General features: G+C 58.9%; 5 protein-coding genes across 5 annotated transcripts; 2 read left to right on the plus strand and 3 right to left on the minus strand.

The window, feature by feature from the left end:
* Nucleotides 1–138: 138 nt before the first annotated feature.
* DICSQDRAFT_77383 (histone deacetylase RPD3) lies at nt 139–2233 on the plus strand (the record flags this gene model as incomplete). The annotated part of the gene is made up of 7 exons (XM_007360894.1): nt 139–172; nt 227–339; nt 399–591; nt 646–1019; nt 1143–1504; nt 1566–1714; nt 1767–2233. The coding sequence occupies 7 exons, from the start codon at nt 139–141 to the stop codon at nt 2204–2206; spliced, it is 1665 nt and encodes a 554-aa protein (XP_007360956.1). The 3' UTR covers nt 2207–2233.
* A 155-nt stretch (nt 2234–2388) lies between these two features.
* Nucleotides 2389–7329, minus strand: DICSQDRAFT_77386 (uncharacterized protein). The gene is made up of 7 exons (XM_007360895.1): nt 7060–7329; nt 5622–6984; nt 5166–5556; nt 4667–5110; nt 4406–4611; nt 4117–4343; nt 2389–4065 (listed from the first exon to the last, which is right to left on the minus strand). Exons 1-7 carry the CDS (start codon nt 7146–7148, stop codon nt 2886–2888), a joined length of 3900 nt encoding a protein of 1299 aa, XP_007360957.1. The 5' UTR covers nt 7149–7329; the 3' UTR covers nt 2389–2885.
* Nucleotides 7330–7559: 230 nt separating this feature from the next.
* On the minus strand, nt 7560–11288 carry DICSQDRAFT_151786 (uncharacterized protein; the record flags this gene model as incomplete). Its single annotated transcript, XM_007360896.1, has 4 exons — nt 7560–8860; nt 8923–10790; nt 10852–10919; nt 10977–11288. 4 exons carry the CDS (start codon nt 11286–11288, stop codon nt 8109–8111), a joined length of 3000 nt encoding a protein of 999 aa, XP_007360958.1. The 3' UTR covers nt 7560–8108.
* A 105-nt stretch (nt 11289–11393) lies between these two features.
* On the plus strand, nt 11394–12704 carry DICSQDRAFT_131910 (uncharacterized protein). Its single transcript, XM_007360897.1, has 3 exons — nt 11394–11706; nt 11783–11991; nt 12081–12704. The coding sequence occupies exons 1-3, from the start codon at nt 11504–11506 to the stop codon at nt 12164–12166; spliced, it is 498 nt and encodes a 165-aa protein (XP_007360959.1). The 5' UTR covers nt 11394–11503; the 3' UTR covers nt 12167–12704.
* Nucleotides 12705–13416: 712 nt separating this feature from the next.
* Nucleotides 13417–15106, minus strand: DICSQDRAFT_158917 (winged helix DNA-binding domain-containing protein). Its single transcript, XM_007360898.1, has 6 exons — nt 14324–15106; nt 14217–14273; nt 13995–14162; nt 13776–13943; nt 13634–13720; nt 13417–13579 (listed from the first exon to the last, which is right to left on the minus strand). Exons 1-6 carry the CDS (start codon nt 14618–14620, stop codon nt 13568–13570), a joined length of 789 nt encoding a protein of 262 aa, XP_007360960.1. The 5' UTR covers nt 14621–15106; the 3' UTR covers nt 13417–13567.
* Nucleotide 15107: the final 1 nt, after the last annotated feature.

A 15107-nucleotide genomic window follows, 5' to 3' on the forward strand; every position in this document is an offset into this window, starting at 1 on the left:
AAGGCGTCGAACGCGTCTGTCGCGTCGCGCTTCGGAGGTCGGACCGTCGGCAGCCGTGCCAGTCGACGGTGTTCTAGCCGCACTGCTTTCTCGCTCTCGCTCTCGCTCTCGCTCTAGTTTCCTGCCCCTTCGTTCTCCATGTCCCGCAGGCGAGTCGCGTATTACTATGATCGTGAGTCGGAAGCTCGAGACTACAGTACATTCTCGACACTGACCCGGGAGACAGCCGATGTGGGGGCCTACAGCTTTGGCATGACGCACCCCATGAAGCCCCAGCGAATGCGCATCACCCATGAGCTTGTTTCAGCATACGAAATGCTGCCCAAAATGCGCGTCCTGGTAAGCACTTGCTATCCTTTACCGCTATCATGCGCTGGGACCGAGCGTCACGTCAATAGAGAGCAAAACGCGCGTCCGCAACGGACATGACGAAATTCCACACCGACGAATACGTGCATTTCCTATCAAGAGTCACCCCCGAGAACGCGCGGCAGCTCACATACAACGGCAATCAGTTTCTGGTGGGAGACGACAATCCGGCTTTCGACGGCGTTTTCGAGTTCTGTTCGATATCTGCCGGAGGGTCCGTAGGTGCGTCCCCTCCCCTCTTTCCCCGTACTCTGCCGCTCAAGCCAAATGTGTTAGCTGCTGCACAACGGCTCATGGAGGGGAAGTGCGACATCGCCATTAATTGGGCCGGGGGCCTGCACCACGCGAAGAAGCGCGAGGCGTCCGGTTTCTGCTATGTCAACGACATTGTCCTCGGCATCCTTGAGATGCTCCGCTCTGTCCCTCGCGTTCTGTACATTGACATCGACTGTCACCACGGAGACGGGGTTGAGGAAGCGTTCTACACCACGAACCGTGTCATGACGTGCTCCTTCCACAAGTATGGGGAGTACTTCCCGGGGACAGGCACGCAACATGACAAGGGGCGGGGGAAGGGGAGAGGGTACGCGCTGAACATCCCTCTGAAGGATGGGATCACGGATGAGGCATACAGAAGCGTGTTCGAGCCGGTGAGTGTTGGACGCATCTACCTCTTCTCTTCCCTTTTCCTGTCTCTATCCTCTCCATGCGCGTGCCGGCTGAGGCTGAGGCTCGGATCGTTAGGATGAACTCATGCCTGACCCAGACTCCAGGTCATCGACAAGATCCTCGACGTCTTCCAGCCCTCCGCCATTGTCCTCCAATGCGGCGCCGACTCGCTCTCCGGGGACAAGCTCGGCTGTCTCAACCTGACGATGCACGGGCACGCGAACTGCGTGCGATACGTGCGCTCGAAGAACATCCCGCTCATGCTCTTGGGCGGTGGGGGATACACGGTGAAGAACGTCGCGCGGACGTGGACGTACGAGACCGCCTGTGCGCTCGGCATCGAGAACGACATCGACCTGAACTTGCCGTGGAACGAGTACTTTGAGTGGTTCGGCCCGCGCTACCGTCTAGAGGTCCCTGAGAGCAATATGGAGGACATGAACACCGAGTCGCTCGATAAGGTCCGGTGAGTATGCGCTACGTTCACGCTGCTAAGCCCATACATGGACTGACTTGATGCACACCAGCTCGAACGCATTAGAACAACTGTCGCGACTGCGTCCAGCTCCATCAGTGGGGCTGCAAGATGTGCCAAGGGCGAGCGTGGGGGAATTCCTCGGCATCGGCAGCGCGCACGAGCAGGCACCTCTAGACGAGCTCGATGAGCAACTAGCCCGTACGTATCGAGCTTCCCCGGACATCCCCGCGTGCTCATGCAGCCTGGTCAGAACACACCCGCTTCGTCTACAACATGCAGGAGTCCATGGCCCGATCCGAGTCCGAGTCCGACTCGGAATCGGACACCGCCCGCCCCCGCACGCGATCGCGCGACATACGCAGTGGCAAGAAACGCATGAGCCTCCTCACGGGCGAGATCTATGATGTGCCCCGGTTGGAGGAGCGCGAGAATGGGTACTATGATCTCGGCTGCGGGCACGAGCCATGGGCGAACGATGCGCCCGCGCGCGGAGTGCGCAGACACTTCTTTCAGGGGGGAGCGAGGTGGGACCCTGCGTCGCACCAGATCGTCATGGAGCGGGAGCGGGCGGGGTTGAGCAACGGTCAGGTTGACGTCGGGAGGTTGATGGCCAATGGTGGCAGGGAAGAGGAGGCTGCTACGGATCTAGTGGACGAGATGGACGTCGACTCAGAGGACGTCCGGGTATGAATTTACTAACTTATTCACCTATATTTCAACAGCTGTCTTGTACTACTATACACCCTTTGTATTCGCCCTTCTCCATCGGTCTCACAACTCGTGTCGTAGAGGTACTATGTACATATCAATTCAACATGCCGAACATGTGTCGGTCCAAGACTTCCGCAGACAGTGAACATTGTGGCGTTATTCTTCTATTGTTCAGCGGCCGCACACAATGGCCTCCAGTATGTAATACATAGTAAGCGACCGGAATGGAAAGAGACGAGAGGATTGAGAGAGAAGACGAGATAATGCAAGCCAGACGAGTCACCCTTCAGTACAGTATCTTCGCCCGATACCGTCCTACAGCCCGAACCGCGTCCAATTTTTGTGGGAGATAATGGAACAAATGAGTGAGGATCACGACGACTAAGGGGGTTTATTGGGAGCGTAGCAGTGGCATATGGGGTGACATGTACGGCGTATTGTGGGAGAGAGAGGGTATCGGATGGGCGGGGGATCCAGCACGGAAGCCCAGGGGAGCCAGCGCGCGGGCCGCCGCACGAGTCAATACGACAATATGTAGGAAACACGGGAAGCAACGTGACGGGGGAAAAGAACAGAGTATCCTCATGGCTCGACAGTATGTTCCAGAGAGCAGTTCGTGACAGATCGTGAAACCGATAGCGGTTGACGTTGGAGGACTCTAAGCGTGGAAGGTACCCATGTTAGGGGGGTTCTGCTGTTGGTACATCTGATACATGTACGCCTGGTAGACGTGCGGTGGGACAGACTGCGGAGCCATTCCGTTGTACTGGGGCTGTTGGTTCATGTTAAGCATGCTGGCCGCCTGGGAGAGACTCGGCGACTGGGCGCCGTACGGGATCGGCGACGGAGAGACGGCGTTGTTAGACGGCCCGTTGCGGCGAGGACCGTTGTTCCTAGGAGTGGTCGCCTCGGGAGTGCGCACAGCGAACGGATTGAATGGGTCGGAGTTCGGCGAGAACGCGGACGGGGGGTTGGACCGACCCCCGCGCTGCTGCTGTTGCTGTTGCTGCTGCGGAGGGCCACCGTTTTGGCCGTAGCCGGGGTCAATCTGAAGGCGGGGAGGGCCAGAGGCGGCGTTCTGACCGCCCATCTGAAGAGCGGCCATCATGGACTGGAGACCCTGATCGCTCGATGGGTACCCTGCCGGAAGACCCGGCATGCCAAACTGGTTCTGCTGACTGTATTTGGACTTGCCGCTGGGCTGCGGGATGTTCGTCGTGTACGTCGGCTGCAGGTTGGGGACGGGCAGGCCAACCTCCTCGATCAAGCGGCGGTATGCCTGAGTCGCGATGACCTTGAGCTCGATGAGGACGCGCTTCGTGGCCTCGACGTAGCTTGGGCGGAGAGCAGGGTCAACGAAGGGGCTGGTAAGGATCTTGTGGACGACAGCAACACCGTTGACCTGGTCGCCGAGAACATCGGTGAGGACGTGGTCCCCAGGGGAGCTGAACAGCGCCTCAACAATCTGCTTGGACGCCTCTGGCTCGACCTTCTGATTGACGATACGGAGAACCGTCAACGACGCAAGCTTGTGAGTGCACAAGTGCGACAGGTGAGGCGTGAAGCGAGGCGCAAGTAGGTTATAGCGTGACGGGAAGCTCGAGGTGTCGAGCAGCCATGTCAACAGCAGAGCGCCGTTCGGGTTAGTGGCCAGGGGGATAGAGTTGAGGATGATGGCGGTGGCAATCCGCCGCTGTTGATTGAGGGTGATGTGAGAGCTCTCGAGGCACGCCCTCATGCTGCGAGCACCAAAGCGACCCTGAGCGATCTCCCACAGACGATCCACCATCGCGTCAAAGAGGAAGTCAGTCGCGGGTGCGCCGAAGCGGAGACAGCACCTGCTCTCAGTCAGCGCTGTGTGCCCTTGCACCGTCGAAAGCTCTACTTACTGTACAACATAGTTTCCGAACTGATCCAGGAGCAGCGGAGGAACGTAAGGGCGCAAGTTGGCGGTGACCAAGGCGACCTCTTCCGGGGTCTGAACGCACTCGATGATCTTCTGGGCAGCCCAAGTGCCGTTCTTATGGATGCCGATCATGGCGAGATGAGGCGCGATCCGCTCGAGCATCGCCATCCTCGGGCCCGGCGAGCACTTCTCGAAGAGCTTCTGGACGACCTGCATCGGGAGACCGCGGTCAGCGATCTTGGATCTATAAACACATATCTTGCGGTACATACCGTGTTGCCAAGCCAGTCCGAAGCAAGGTCGACAATCTCGCCATCGAGGAAGTCAGCTGCGACGTTGTCGATATCCTCAGTCGTGATAGTGCTCGTGTCCAGCCTCTTGCGCAGTTCGCGAAGCTTCGAAGCGTCCCACCGTCTGTTGTGTGGTCTCTCAGAGACCAGGGGGATAGTAGTATAATACATGGTCGGGGGACGGAACTCTACGATCAACACGTCAACTCCGATCAAGGGAGAAACCTCGCATGCTGGGCGTACCTGCAAGAGTCTGGATGTCCACCTCTGCGTCGGGGCTACCTCCGCTCAACTCCTTCAGAATCATCTGCTGCTCAGTGACGGACGGGGTCCACCCGGCGGGCTTGTTGACACCTTCGTACGTGTGCGCGCCGGCAGCGATCATGCTGAGCAACAAGTTGGACCGGTAGTTTTCCAGGGAGCCGCTGAGCACCTGCTGATCCACCGGAATGGTCGACGCGCCCTTGATGTTACGGAGGGCATGGATCGTCGCACCGACGCTCAGATCGCCGACGCCCTGTACGCTGACATTTGCACCCTCGTCTTGGCCGCCGCTGCCATCCTGGCCGTTCTTGACAGGAACCTTGGCAAATCCGATGCGGATAGCGCCGACGTCGCTGCCCAGGACGTCGCGCCCATTGAGGGCCTTGCGCGCCCGCACAGCGTCGTCGAGACGTTCGAAGTTAACTGTGCCAAGCCTGTCAGCCACCGCCAGTCACGCTAGAGAGGGCCAAGCACGTACTGAAGCCGCAGTTCTTGTGCGTGAGAACACGGGCCGACTCAATGGGGCCGTAAGGACTGAACACACTGAGAATCGTCGCGGGCGTGGTGGTCGAGGGGATGGAGCCGATCCAGAGGGCACGGGTAGGCGTCGACTGGAGCTGGGCGTCCATACCCGACAGCCCAGCGTTCTGGTTGCCATTCTTGCCCAAGGCACCGCCAGGCGATGTAGCGATCGGGCTGTTCAAGTTCGCGCCCTTCGCGGGAGCGACGGGCGCGCTGTCCGCCTTCCCAAATCCGATGCGGACAGTCTGCCCATTCGGCATTCCGATGTCGCCACCAAGACGGTTGAGGACGTCTTCCTTGGCACGGATGGCATCGGCCTGGTCGACGAAGTTGACAAAGCCGCACTCCTGGAGACCAGGTGAAGCGGTGATGTCAGCCTCCAAAAATACTAGAGCTCGCCGACTCGACACACCTTCTCAGGGAGTAAGCGGAGGGACTCAATGGCGCCGTACGGAGCGAACACGTGGATGAGCTGCTCGCTCGTGAACGAGCTGTCCAGGTTCCCGATCCAGAGCGAGCGGGTGGGAGTCTGCATCTGGGTGGACGAATTCTCCGACTTCGGCGAAATGGCACGGTTCTGGTTTGTCGAAGGGGCGGCGAGGTACGCGGAAGCCCGGCTCGCGGGCGGCTCGGCGTTGGGGAAGTGCACGCTTGCGGCGAGGCCGTTCCTTGGGGCGATGGTCTTCTCAGAGCGCAGTATACCCGTAGGGTTCAAAGAGCTGACTCCCAGACCGCCGTGGAGCGACATGTCGGCGCCATAAGAGGACTGCAGCTCACTCACGGTAGCGCGGCGATGGATTCTGGTCGTAGTGTCATCCAGAGTGCCCACAGAGATGGCACGCGGACGAGTCGCAAGGCCCACGCCAAGGTGGTCGGACTGCTTGAAGCCTTGGGCAACGTAGTTCGCGGAGAGATAATTGCTGGTTTCGGTCTCACCGTACGAATCGATGCCTGTGCCGCCACGGTGATACATCTCATTCTCGTAAAGCTCCTCTTCCTCCTCCGCGTTCGGCGTGGACAGAAGCGACGCGGCGGAGGGGCGCAGGTGGTATGGGTTCGACACCGTCGTGGCGCGCATGCGAGCCGGATTGTTGAGGTTGACCGTGATCGCCGCCTGAGCCTGGTTGCGGAGCTCCGAGAGCGTCGCCGCGGGCGGGTGACGTACGCCGTCGTCCAAGCCGAGGTAGTCGAGGGTATGGACGTCAAACTCGTCGTCCATGGATGCTACCGAGCGCAAATCGTCCAACATCGGCAGCCCGTTCCCACCGTTCCTCGTCGAGAGCCACGAGGACGAAAAGATGGACGGACCGAATGCGTTCGACAGTCCGCCCGTTGGGAGCGTGAGCGAGCCCGACCGGAGGCGACTGTTGCGTTCGGTAAGCGCAGAGGAAGCGACCGACGAAGCGACAGAGGCTGAGTGACGTAAACCGGGACGGACGGGGACAGCCGCCGCTGACGTGTTGGTCGGGGTGCCCAGATCGTTGCGCTGCCTGAGCTGCTCGGCGAAGCTGTCAGTCGAGCCTGCGGGACTGCCCAGGTTGCTCGAGGCCGCGGCGAAGCGCTGAGCGGCAAGCTGCACATTGGATGGGAGGGTCCCAGCCCTAGCTCTGCGGAACCCCGGGGGATAGTTGGTAGGAGGGAGGGAAGAGGTATCGGCGGGAGAGTTTGTCAAAGGGGGATGCTCGTTAGGAGGGGAGCCACCGGAGGCGAGGGCGCGCAGCGCAGGAGGCCTGTATCTCGCGCCGATGCTCTGCTCAGCTTCCAACTCCCTCGCGCTGTAAACCGCGAGGCCGGGTCAGACGTTACTGATCGCACGATCTATATACATGGCAGCGGGTAGGGCGACGTACCGTTTAGCATACGCAGCAGAGGGCGCCGGAGGCGGAGTCTTGCCAGAGGACACACGAGAGAAGGAGTTGTCGTTGGCGGAGAGAGACATGAGGCTGTAAGATGTTGGATTAGGTATTACTTGATGGGTTTTGCAGAGCGGATTGCGCGAGAGCAAGCAAGAAGGGGCGAGAGGTAGAAGTAGCAGGAGGAGTCCGATGGGTAACTATGAGCAGGGGGGCTATAGGTCGTAATAGGGCGAATTTCTTGAAGAAACCAATTTTGAGGGCGAAGACGGAGAAGGGGACTGCCCAGGACTACTACAGTAGGGTGGACTCCAGTAAATAGTAGAGGACTAAGTAGGATGAAGGACGTCGTTGGGAGCAGAAAACCTCGCCAAACCAGGCCCTCGTCTCCTCTCCCCGCGGCCCCCCAAAACTCCGCCTTCTTCTATAGCCGCCCAGCTATCGCCCGGCTCTCCATGCCAGCACACGCCCGCACACGCAATCGCCACTAGACAATGAGCGAATTATCATCGTTATTCGTGTCCTACATCTACTACCGGGCGTGCTGCCCACGTTATACTGACTAGTACGAGCACTATACGAGCCTTTCCTACTTGTCCGTACGCTCCCGAAGCCCCGCGGCCCGCCCCCATTCCGCCCTGCGCCAATCGATCTCGCAAGCACAGGGGCCTCCGGATCCTCGGCGGTGATAGAGTGCCCGTCAGGCATCGCAACTCACAATGTGAGCGGATGGATGATCTGATGCTCGGGTGCCGCTATGAAATCAACAAAGAAGCAGCGCTCCCTTGCGGGCGGCGGGTGGTCCAGACCATAGCGGTGCGACCAGGGTGTGCGCATATGTGAATCCCAAGTGCGTCCAGGAAGAAAGGACGGGGACAATGAAGACATAGACGGAGTGGTGAATGGAGAGCGTTAATGGATACAAATTCTACGGATAGACGAAAGGGCGTATCGGGCTATTAAACACGAAGGCAATAAAATTACGGGGTAGAAAGCGAAGAGGACAAAGTCAGGTGAGAAGAGTTGTCGATGGTGGGGGGCTGCGATTATGAAAGGGACGTGCGAGAGCCCCTCCTGCTCGACCGCGTGCGAGAACGGGTTGCTGCTGCGTTTGCAACACGTTTCGATCGCCGAAGCGGCCTCTCTTGAACGCCGTCCGCGGCCTCGGTGGACGGTGCCGACGTTGTCGTCGCCTGAATAGCCTCGTCCACGCAAGATCCCTCCGCCGAGGGCGTCTCCCACTCCGATGCAGCGCATAGCACATGGAACATTTCCTCCTCGGTCGGACTGAGCGGGGTCTCAACCACGACAGGAGCCTCCTCTACTGCGGGATGGTGCCCGTCGATGGCCGCAGTTGCAAGTATGAATGGCGGATGCGTGGCAAGGTGATCCTCCCACGAGACCTCGAATTCTCGCGGAGGTAACTCGAGCCGGTGGGAAGTCATGCCCCGGCGTCTTGCTTCTGATGCCGACTGGAACTGGTGACCGAACTGGGGGTGCGTGGTTGGAGGCCCATCGGCAGGGTGCAAGATATGGATGGTATCCGGGAACAGGGAGCGCAGGTCGTCCGATAAGAACATCGTCAATGTCGACTCGTCTTGCACGACCTCCCGCGCAACGCTGAGAGGAACCCAGGTACCACACACGGACGGCGATCCGGCGCTGATGACGACCGCACTGGGCACCGACGGAACGTCCACGTTGAGATGCTGTGCGATTGAGGAGACGTTCACAAAGTCGGTGTCTACGCGGCGGAGAAGCGTTGATGAACCGAGAGTCAACTGATACACAGCGACGCCTGATCAGAACCGGATAAGATGTCAGTTTCCACAGTAAGGTCAAGATTGAGGTTCGTCGCACCTTCCAGCTGTGTTGCAACGATGGGAGGAGCAGAGGGTACGATGGTGTGAAGCACAAGTGGGCTTACGTCGGACGTGGATTTCGACGCCCACAGCCCCGCAACCTCCTCATGCGGAGCCGTGGCATGGCTCGACGCGGGAGGCACAGATGCAGTCGGTGTCTGGAGGCACAACGATGTCAAGGACGCGATCAGGGAAGGGGAAGAGATCGACGGAAGTCTGCCCTGCCCTGGACGTGTTGCCGCGTCTGCAGACTGCACATCCAAAGGGGCAAGGGTACTGCGTGAGAGAATCGGAGAAGGGGAAAGGGAAGGGGAAGTAGCGGTGGCAGTAGAAGGTTCAGGGGATGGGGACTGGATCCGTTCGTCTGGGGAAACGGCCCGCGTGGCACGGTACTCGTGCCACGCCCCATCATCGAGGTCGTGGGGTTTGACGCTGTCGGGGCCAAGGATCTCCACATCCCTCCACTGCAGCTCGTAGTCTGGACTCGCTTTGTAGACGTTTAGCGGGCACTCCTCCACTGGAGACTCGCACGGGTCGAAAGGAAAGGCGGGGGAGAGCGAGCTGGGCGGAGGCGTGGGATCGTCATCCACAAAGAAGAGATGTGTCTCAACGTCTTCCTGCTTGACACGGACGGGTTCTTCCGAATACAAGCTTGGCCAGGACCACGCTGCAAGATCATCTGATGAGGACTGCTCTGCCTGACGCTCGGCCGCGGCAGCTTGCGCCACAACGTCTAGCACCTTCAGGTCTTTGGCCTGGTTGTCGAAGTCGTCCCAAGCATCTAAGAGTCCGCTGACGTCTGTTGGCTCCTGCTTGACCACGACGTCGTCGTGCGGCTGGGCGGAGGGCGAACGTGGACCTGGACTCTCCCACTGGGTCTCTGCGTCAGCGTCAAAGTCGCCGAAAAAGTCGTCTTCCCAGGCAGAGTCGTCGTCTTCGAGAGGAGTACGAGGACGCCCCACGGACAAGCGCCGAGCGCCTGTCATGGTGATATGGAAGTCCTCGTCTTCTTCCTCAGAGTCCGGCGGTGGTGAACCTGAGAAAACGCTGTAAGGAACAGAGGGCGAACGCCGACGATCCTCATAACGTTGAGCAGAGTCCGAGGAGGAGGACGCGCGGAAGTCAGCGGCAGGCGCATAATAAGCGGCGGGGACGGCCGGAGGGAACCGAGAGGAAGCTGGTGAGGCAAATGAGGAAGGTGCCGAGTCTTCCTCGTCGGAATCGACGGACATTGAGTCGGTGTCAGATTGTTCGGATTCTGCGTCATCGTCGACGTCGGTTTGCTGCAGGCGAGACACATCCGCAGTGTTTGCTTCCGAGGCCACCAGATCAGAGCAAGACGAGCTTGGGTTGGACGTAAGAGAGGGCTTCAGTCTCAGCGTGAGCTTGACCTTGGGCGGTCTCTTCTCTTCATCATCCGAAGAGTCAGAGACTGACTCCGAAACCTTGCCAGCACAGGACCGCAGGGGACGTTTCCGCTTTTGGCCTGCCGCTTGTGCCGCCTTTCTGAGTCTGTCGCGCTCCCGTTTCTTCTCGCGTCCGGCATTGACCGGGGCGCCAATCCGCCCGTTTTCGTTGTAGTCGCACAAACGGATGCCTGCGCGCGCGAATGGACAAGGGGCACCAGCCGCCTTGCTCAGATACCATACCATGGTACCCCGGCGAAAGTTGGTGAGACGGTTTTCGTCTTCGGGTTGAGTGCAATGTGCGCCACCAATACGGGAGTACAATGCAGCGACCAACTCATCGTCTGACGGCGTGCCGGACATGGCATGGCGGAGAAGGAGGGGTTGGTCTTGCTGCACTTCACAACGATGGAGGTGGTTTCGTATAAAGGTCGTGATAGCTTGGCCAGCAGCGGACAAGCTGAGATAAGCAGACGCGTACAATCAATGGTGGTTCAATCTGCTGGAGGGGCACGACGCACTTCTGACATATCAGCCCATACTGCATGCATAGCTCCGCGAGGTCCTTTACGGTCACGGCGCGATTGTCCTGCGATAAAACGAACGTTTGTATGTATTCGCGGTAAGATAAGGGAAAGGTACTAACAACAGCCATAAGGGAACGTCCGATCGCCAGAAAAACCTTGCTATTCGCGTCGTCGGCGTGCAGGGTGACATGCGAGGGAGGAAAGGGGGGCATAAAGGGCTCTGCGGCAGGGGAGGGGGACGAGACGATAGCGGGCAGCTTCGCCTTGGCAATGGGCATGGGCTTGACACGGCGGGGAGCGGGCGGTGGCACATCTGGAAACTGGCGAAGGCGGGCGGAGGGCTTGATGGCGGAGTTTGACCGGGTCCTAGTCCGATACTGGTGCTTGGCTGACGGGTTCTGAGCGGGGGATGGGAGGATGGGCGTGAACATGGGAGGAGGCGAGGACCATGAATGGGGAGAGGGTAGGTGGGCGTCGACCAGCGAGAATTGGGAGGGTGGGGGTAGTTAGGAGGGCGCGAGAGGGAGGAGGTGGTGGGGAGAGGAAGGAAGACGGCATGCGCTTCTGAGACCCTAACGGTAACCGTCGACCCAGCGTGCCTAATTCGAGCTAGCCTAAGGCCTTGATGGCCGCAGCTCCGATCTAGATGACGCAACTTAAAACGCCCGTCCTCTCTCTCCAGGCGCCCGCACTACGCCCGTGCGCCCCGTCATCTCCTCCGTCGCGCGCAGCGTCGGCCTGCCCTCTGCGCCCCGACGCGTGCTGCGCGGGCCTCGGCGGGCGTGGCCTGCCCAGGGAGGACAGGCACGGCCAGTCGCACGCCTCCAACGCTCGGCTACCTCCACGTCGCTAGTAGTTCGCGAAGCATCAAACGCATTATGTCACCCTTGGCTCGCCCTGAGTTTCCACCGCACACACCACTCACCTTCGGGCATTCGCCTGCCTATTCCCCTGATGCCGACTTTGGCCCCGCGCCCCCTGTGAACAAAGCAGCGCACCTCCTTCGACGGACCATCCCCACGTTGCGCCCCGCACCATCGGAAGCATGCCATCCCCAGCGGTTGATAACCGCTATTATCCTGCTCTGTCCCGAACGACGTCGCCGCCTCATTGCGGCCGCCACGGTCGCCATCCCTACAATTGTGCAATCAGAATTTCGCCTTCACGGCAACGCGACTGCCTCCGAACTCATACAATGAAACACTTGTGTATTGTGCACTCACCGCGCCCGTGTCGTGCGTCTGCGGCCGCTGCGCGTCATCCCCTTAATTGGACTCCTCGGTGGTGTCCGGGCCCTCTCGCTGCCTAAGGGTGATCGTCGATCGAGGAGTCGCCCCAGCATCGGGTCACGTCCAACACTCGGCTCGCGGTCCGCCTCATAGGGAGATGGGTGACACTTTCTCGCAGCCGCACAAGGGCACGACATGCGGAAAACACAAGGTTCGGGACGGTCTGACCTGTGTTAGGAGGGCGATCACCCTTGCGTGAGCAAACTGTGGCAGCTGGAAAGCGGCGCGCGAGCTCACCCGCTCGAAGCTTCCGTGACTCCGGATCGGACGACTTTCCGGAGTTCGTGTAGAGCACTCCCAGTGCGCGAACGCGACTCAGTCATAGAACAGCGCTCCGGCAGTTCATCCGGAGATCGTAGCCAACCCATAATGGACCCTACGTCCCAGCACTGTAGCGTGGGCGACGTCAGCAGCCAAGGCGTCTGGTATGTTGCAAAGAACGTACCGGATCACCACCGATCCCATCTTCAGTCGACTGCTCCTCGGAACGACATCTCCACCTTAATACACTAGCTAGGACACACAATCAGCAAAGTGCAACGTGATGACTCCTATTGAGGGAGTACGGGGTTGCATAGCATTCCGCAGAACACCAGCTAAGGAACAACATTCTCCATTCGAGCACCCGTCTTTCTGGAGCTCAAGCGAGCCACTTACGTTGTACACTTACCTACGTCCAGCATCCAGTGAACAATCCGTCAAATGCCGGCCATGATACTTATGCAAGCCGCCAAGTTTGCACCACAGGGGGGAATAGACAGAGTCGTCTTCGCCTTGGCGATTCCAACAGCACGCGATGGTCCACAAAGACCTTGCAGGACAGATAGCATGCAGGCGTGGGGACGAGGCGAGTAACCATCGGAGTGTGAGATGAAGCCGATGAGGGTTGTGGTCGATGTCGAACTGCATGTCCATACCGCCGCAACAGTTTCTGCCAATATTGCACGATAAGTGTAAATATAACAAGAAATAAAGCCTCCTCCAACTCAAGCGTTCTCATGCGGGGTGCCTCGCTTCCCTGTCTGGCGAGGTGCATGCTGTACTACTCAGCGATATGTGATCCTGGGGTACCAGCCGCACTGGCTGAGGCTTTACGAGCACAGATAGAACGCAGTTTCACCACCAAAAAGTATCCTATCAGAGCCGACTATCTCAGTCACATGATCGCGACGCGACACGTCGGCGGCTAACTTCGGCCACTGACTTCTTCCATTCGCTAAGAATTGGATCCGCCCTGAGTTGCACAGACCGTAATCCAAGCTGATATCATCCGAAAGCAGTCCACCATCCATCGATTCGAGACCAAAGATATAGAAACATCACAGTACAGTAGAGATATACTAGTACACGAGGCACACTGCGTCACGAAGCCAAACACAAAACAGCCAATAATGTAGACGACAAACAAGACCGTAACCACGTCATGCAGCAGTCTGTCAAACAGGTCGTTAGACATACTCCAATCGGGCAAAAGCTGAATGGCGCACCTTCTTTGCTCTCGGCTTAGACGCAGGCTTGGATGCAGTCGACTTGGCCTTGGTGGCCTTGGTCGCAGCAGCCTTCGCGGCCGTCTTCTGCAGACAATCGTAAGACCCCCAAAGACCAACGGCAGGTTGAAAAACAACATACCTTCTTCTCGGTAGTCTTAGCAGTGCTCTGCTTCTTGGTAGTCGACGTCGCCTTAGCCGTCTTGGCGGTCTTCGCAGGCGCCTTCTTCACGGCCGTGGTAGGGGTCTTCTTGGGAGCAGCCGCCTTCTTCGCAGGGGCAGCCTTCTTTGCAGGAGCAGGGGCGGCGTTCTGAAGGGGCGATGAGACAGTGCCGACTGAATCGAGTTGCACAGGACGCACCTCATTGGTGGGCTCGGGCTTAGTCTTGGGAGCGAGCTTGACCTTGCCAGAGGGCCCCTTGGGCAAAGCGAAGGTTCCATCCTCGACACCGTTCTGAATAGCACGGGTGAAGCGCGAGGACTCGACGTTGTCGCTGATAGCGTCAAGGCCATATCGCTCCTGGATCATCTGCATGGTGACAATTAGCCTATGAAGTGTTACCGACGAACCCTAACCACAAACCTTCTTCAGCACAGGACGCGACACCCCGGTACGCTCCTTCGAGTCGACGATACACTCCTATGTCGAGCGTTAACAAGAACATCCAGGGCAAGCGAGTCACAACCAACCTTGATCATCTCCTTCCAGGTAGGATGCGCCTTGCCATCGTCCGCAGGCTTAGCGGCTTTAGCCTTCTTGGGTGCAGCGGCGATCTTGGGTTTCTTGATACCAGCGGGCTTAGCAGCCTTAGGAGTGGACTTCTTCTCCGTAGTCTTCTTGTCGGCCGTCCTCTGCGACTTGGGCCTCTCAGCGGCAGCGGACTTAGGCTTGTCGGACGACTTGGGCTTCTCCGCGCTGAACTTGGGCTTGTCGGTAGCGGTAGACTTAGGCTTCTCAGAGGCAGTGGACTTGGGCGCGGTAGCCATCGTAACGAGGTTGATAGTGAGAATGTAAGTGGAGAGGGGATAGACGGTGGTTGTGGAGGATGGGAGATAACGGGCGCAAGCGCAAGGGCAGGGGAGGAGAGCTTAGGGAAATGGTGGCGAGCACTCCGGAACGGCGCCTTCTTATATGGACGCGCGCGACGCGGGTGTCACGTGCCCCTGACGCGTTTTGTTTACAGCAAACCTTAATCCATGTCTCGACGCGTCCCATGCCTCCTGCTTGAGCGCCCGAGAATGCTCCGCGGCTTCTGCACTGCCCGCTGCCCTAATCCTCTTTGTGTCTGTTTCTCCATTCTTCCTGAATGACGGCGCTACGGAGCTACCAAGATCGCTCTTATCCTCGTCCCCGAATACAGCAACTCTGCCGCACCATTTGAGCTTTCTGGATGGCGAAGCCATAGTACCACCATTGCTCCAAGTCACAGCGGACATGGGACGTCGTGTGCACGCGGAGACAATAGGAAGATTC

The sequence above is a fragment of the Dichomitus squalens genome (genome assembly GCF_000275845.1).
Source record: "Dichomitus squalens LYAD-421 SS1 unplaced genomic scaffold DICSQscaffold_2, whole genome shotgun sequence".
In the NCBI taxonomy this organism is placed as follows: Eukaryota; Fungi; Basidiomycota; class Agaricomycetes; order Polyporales; family Polyporaceae; genus Dichomitus; species Dichomitus squalens.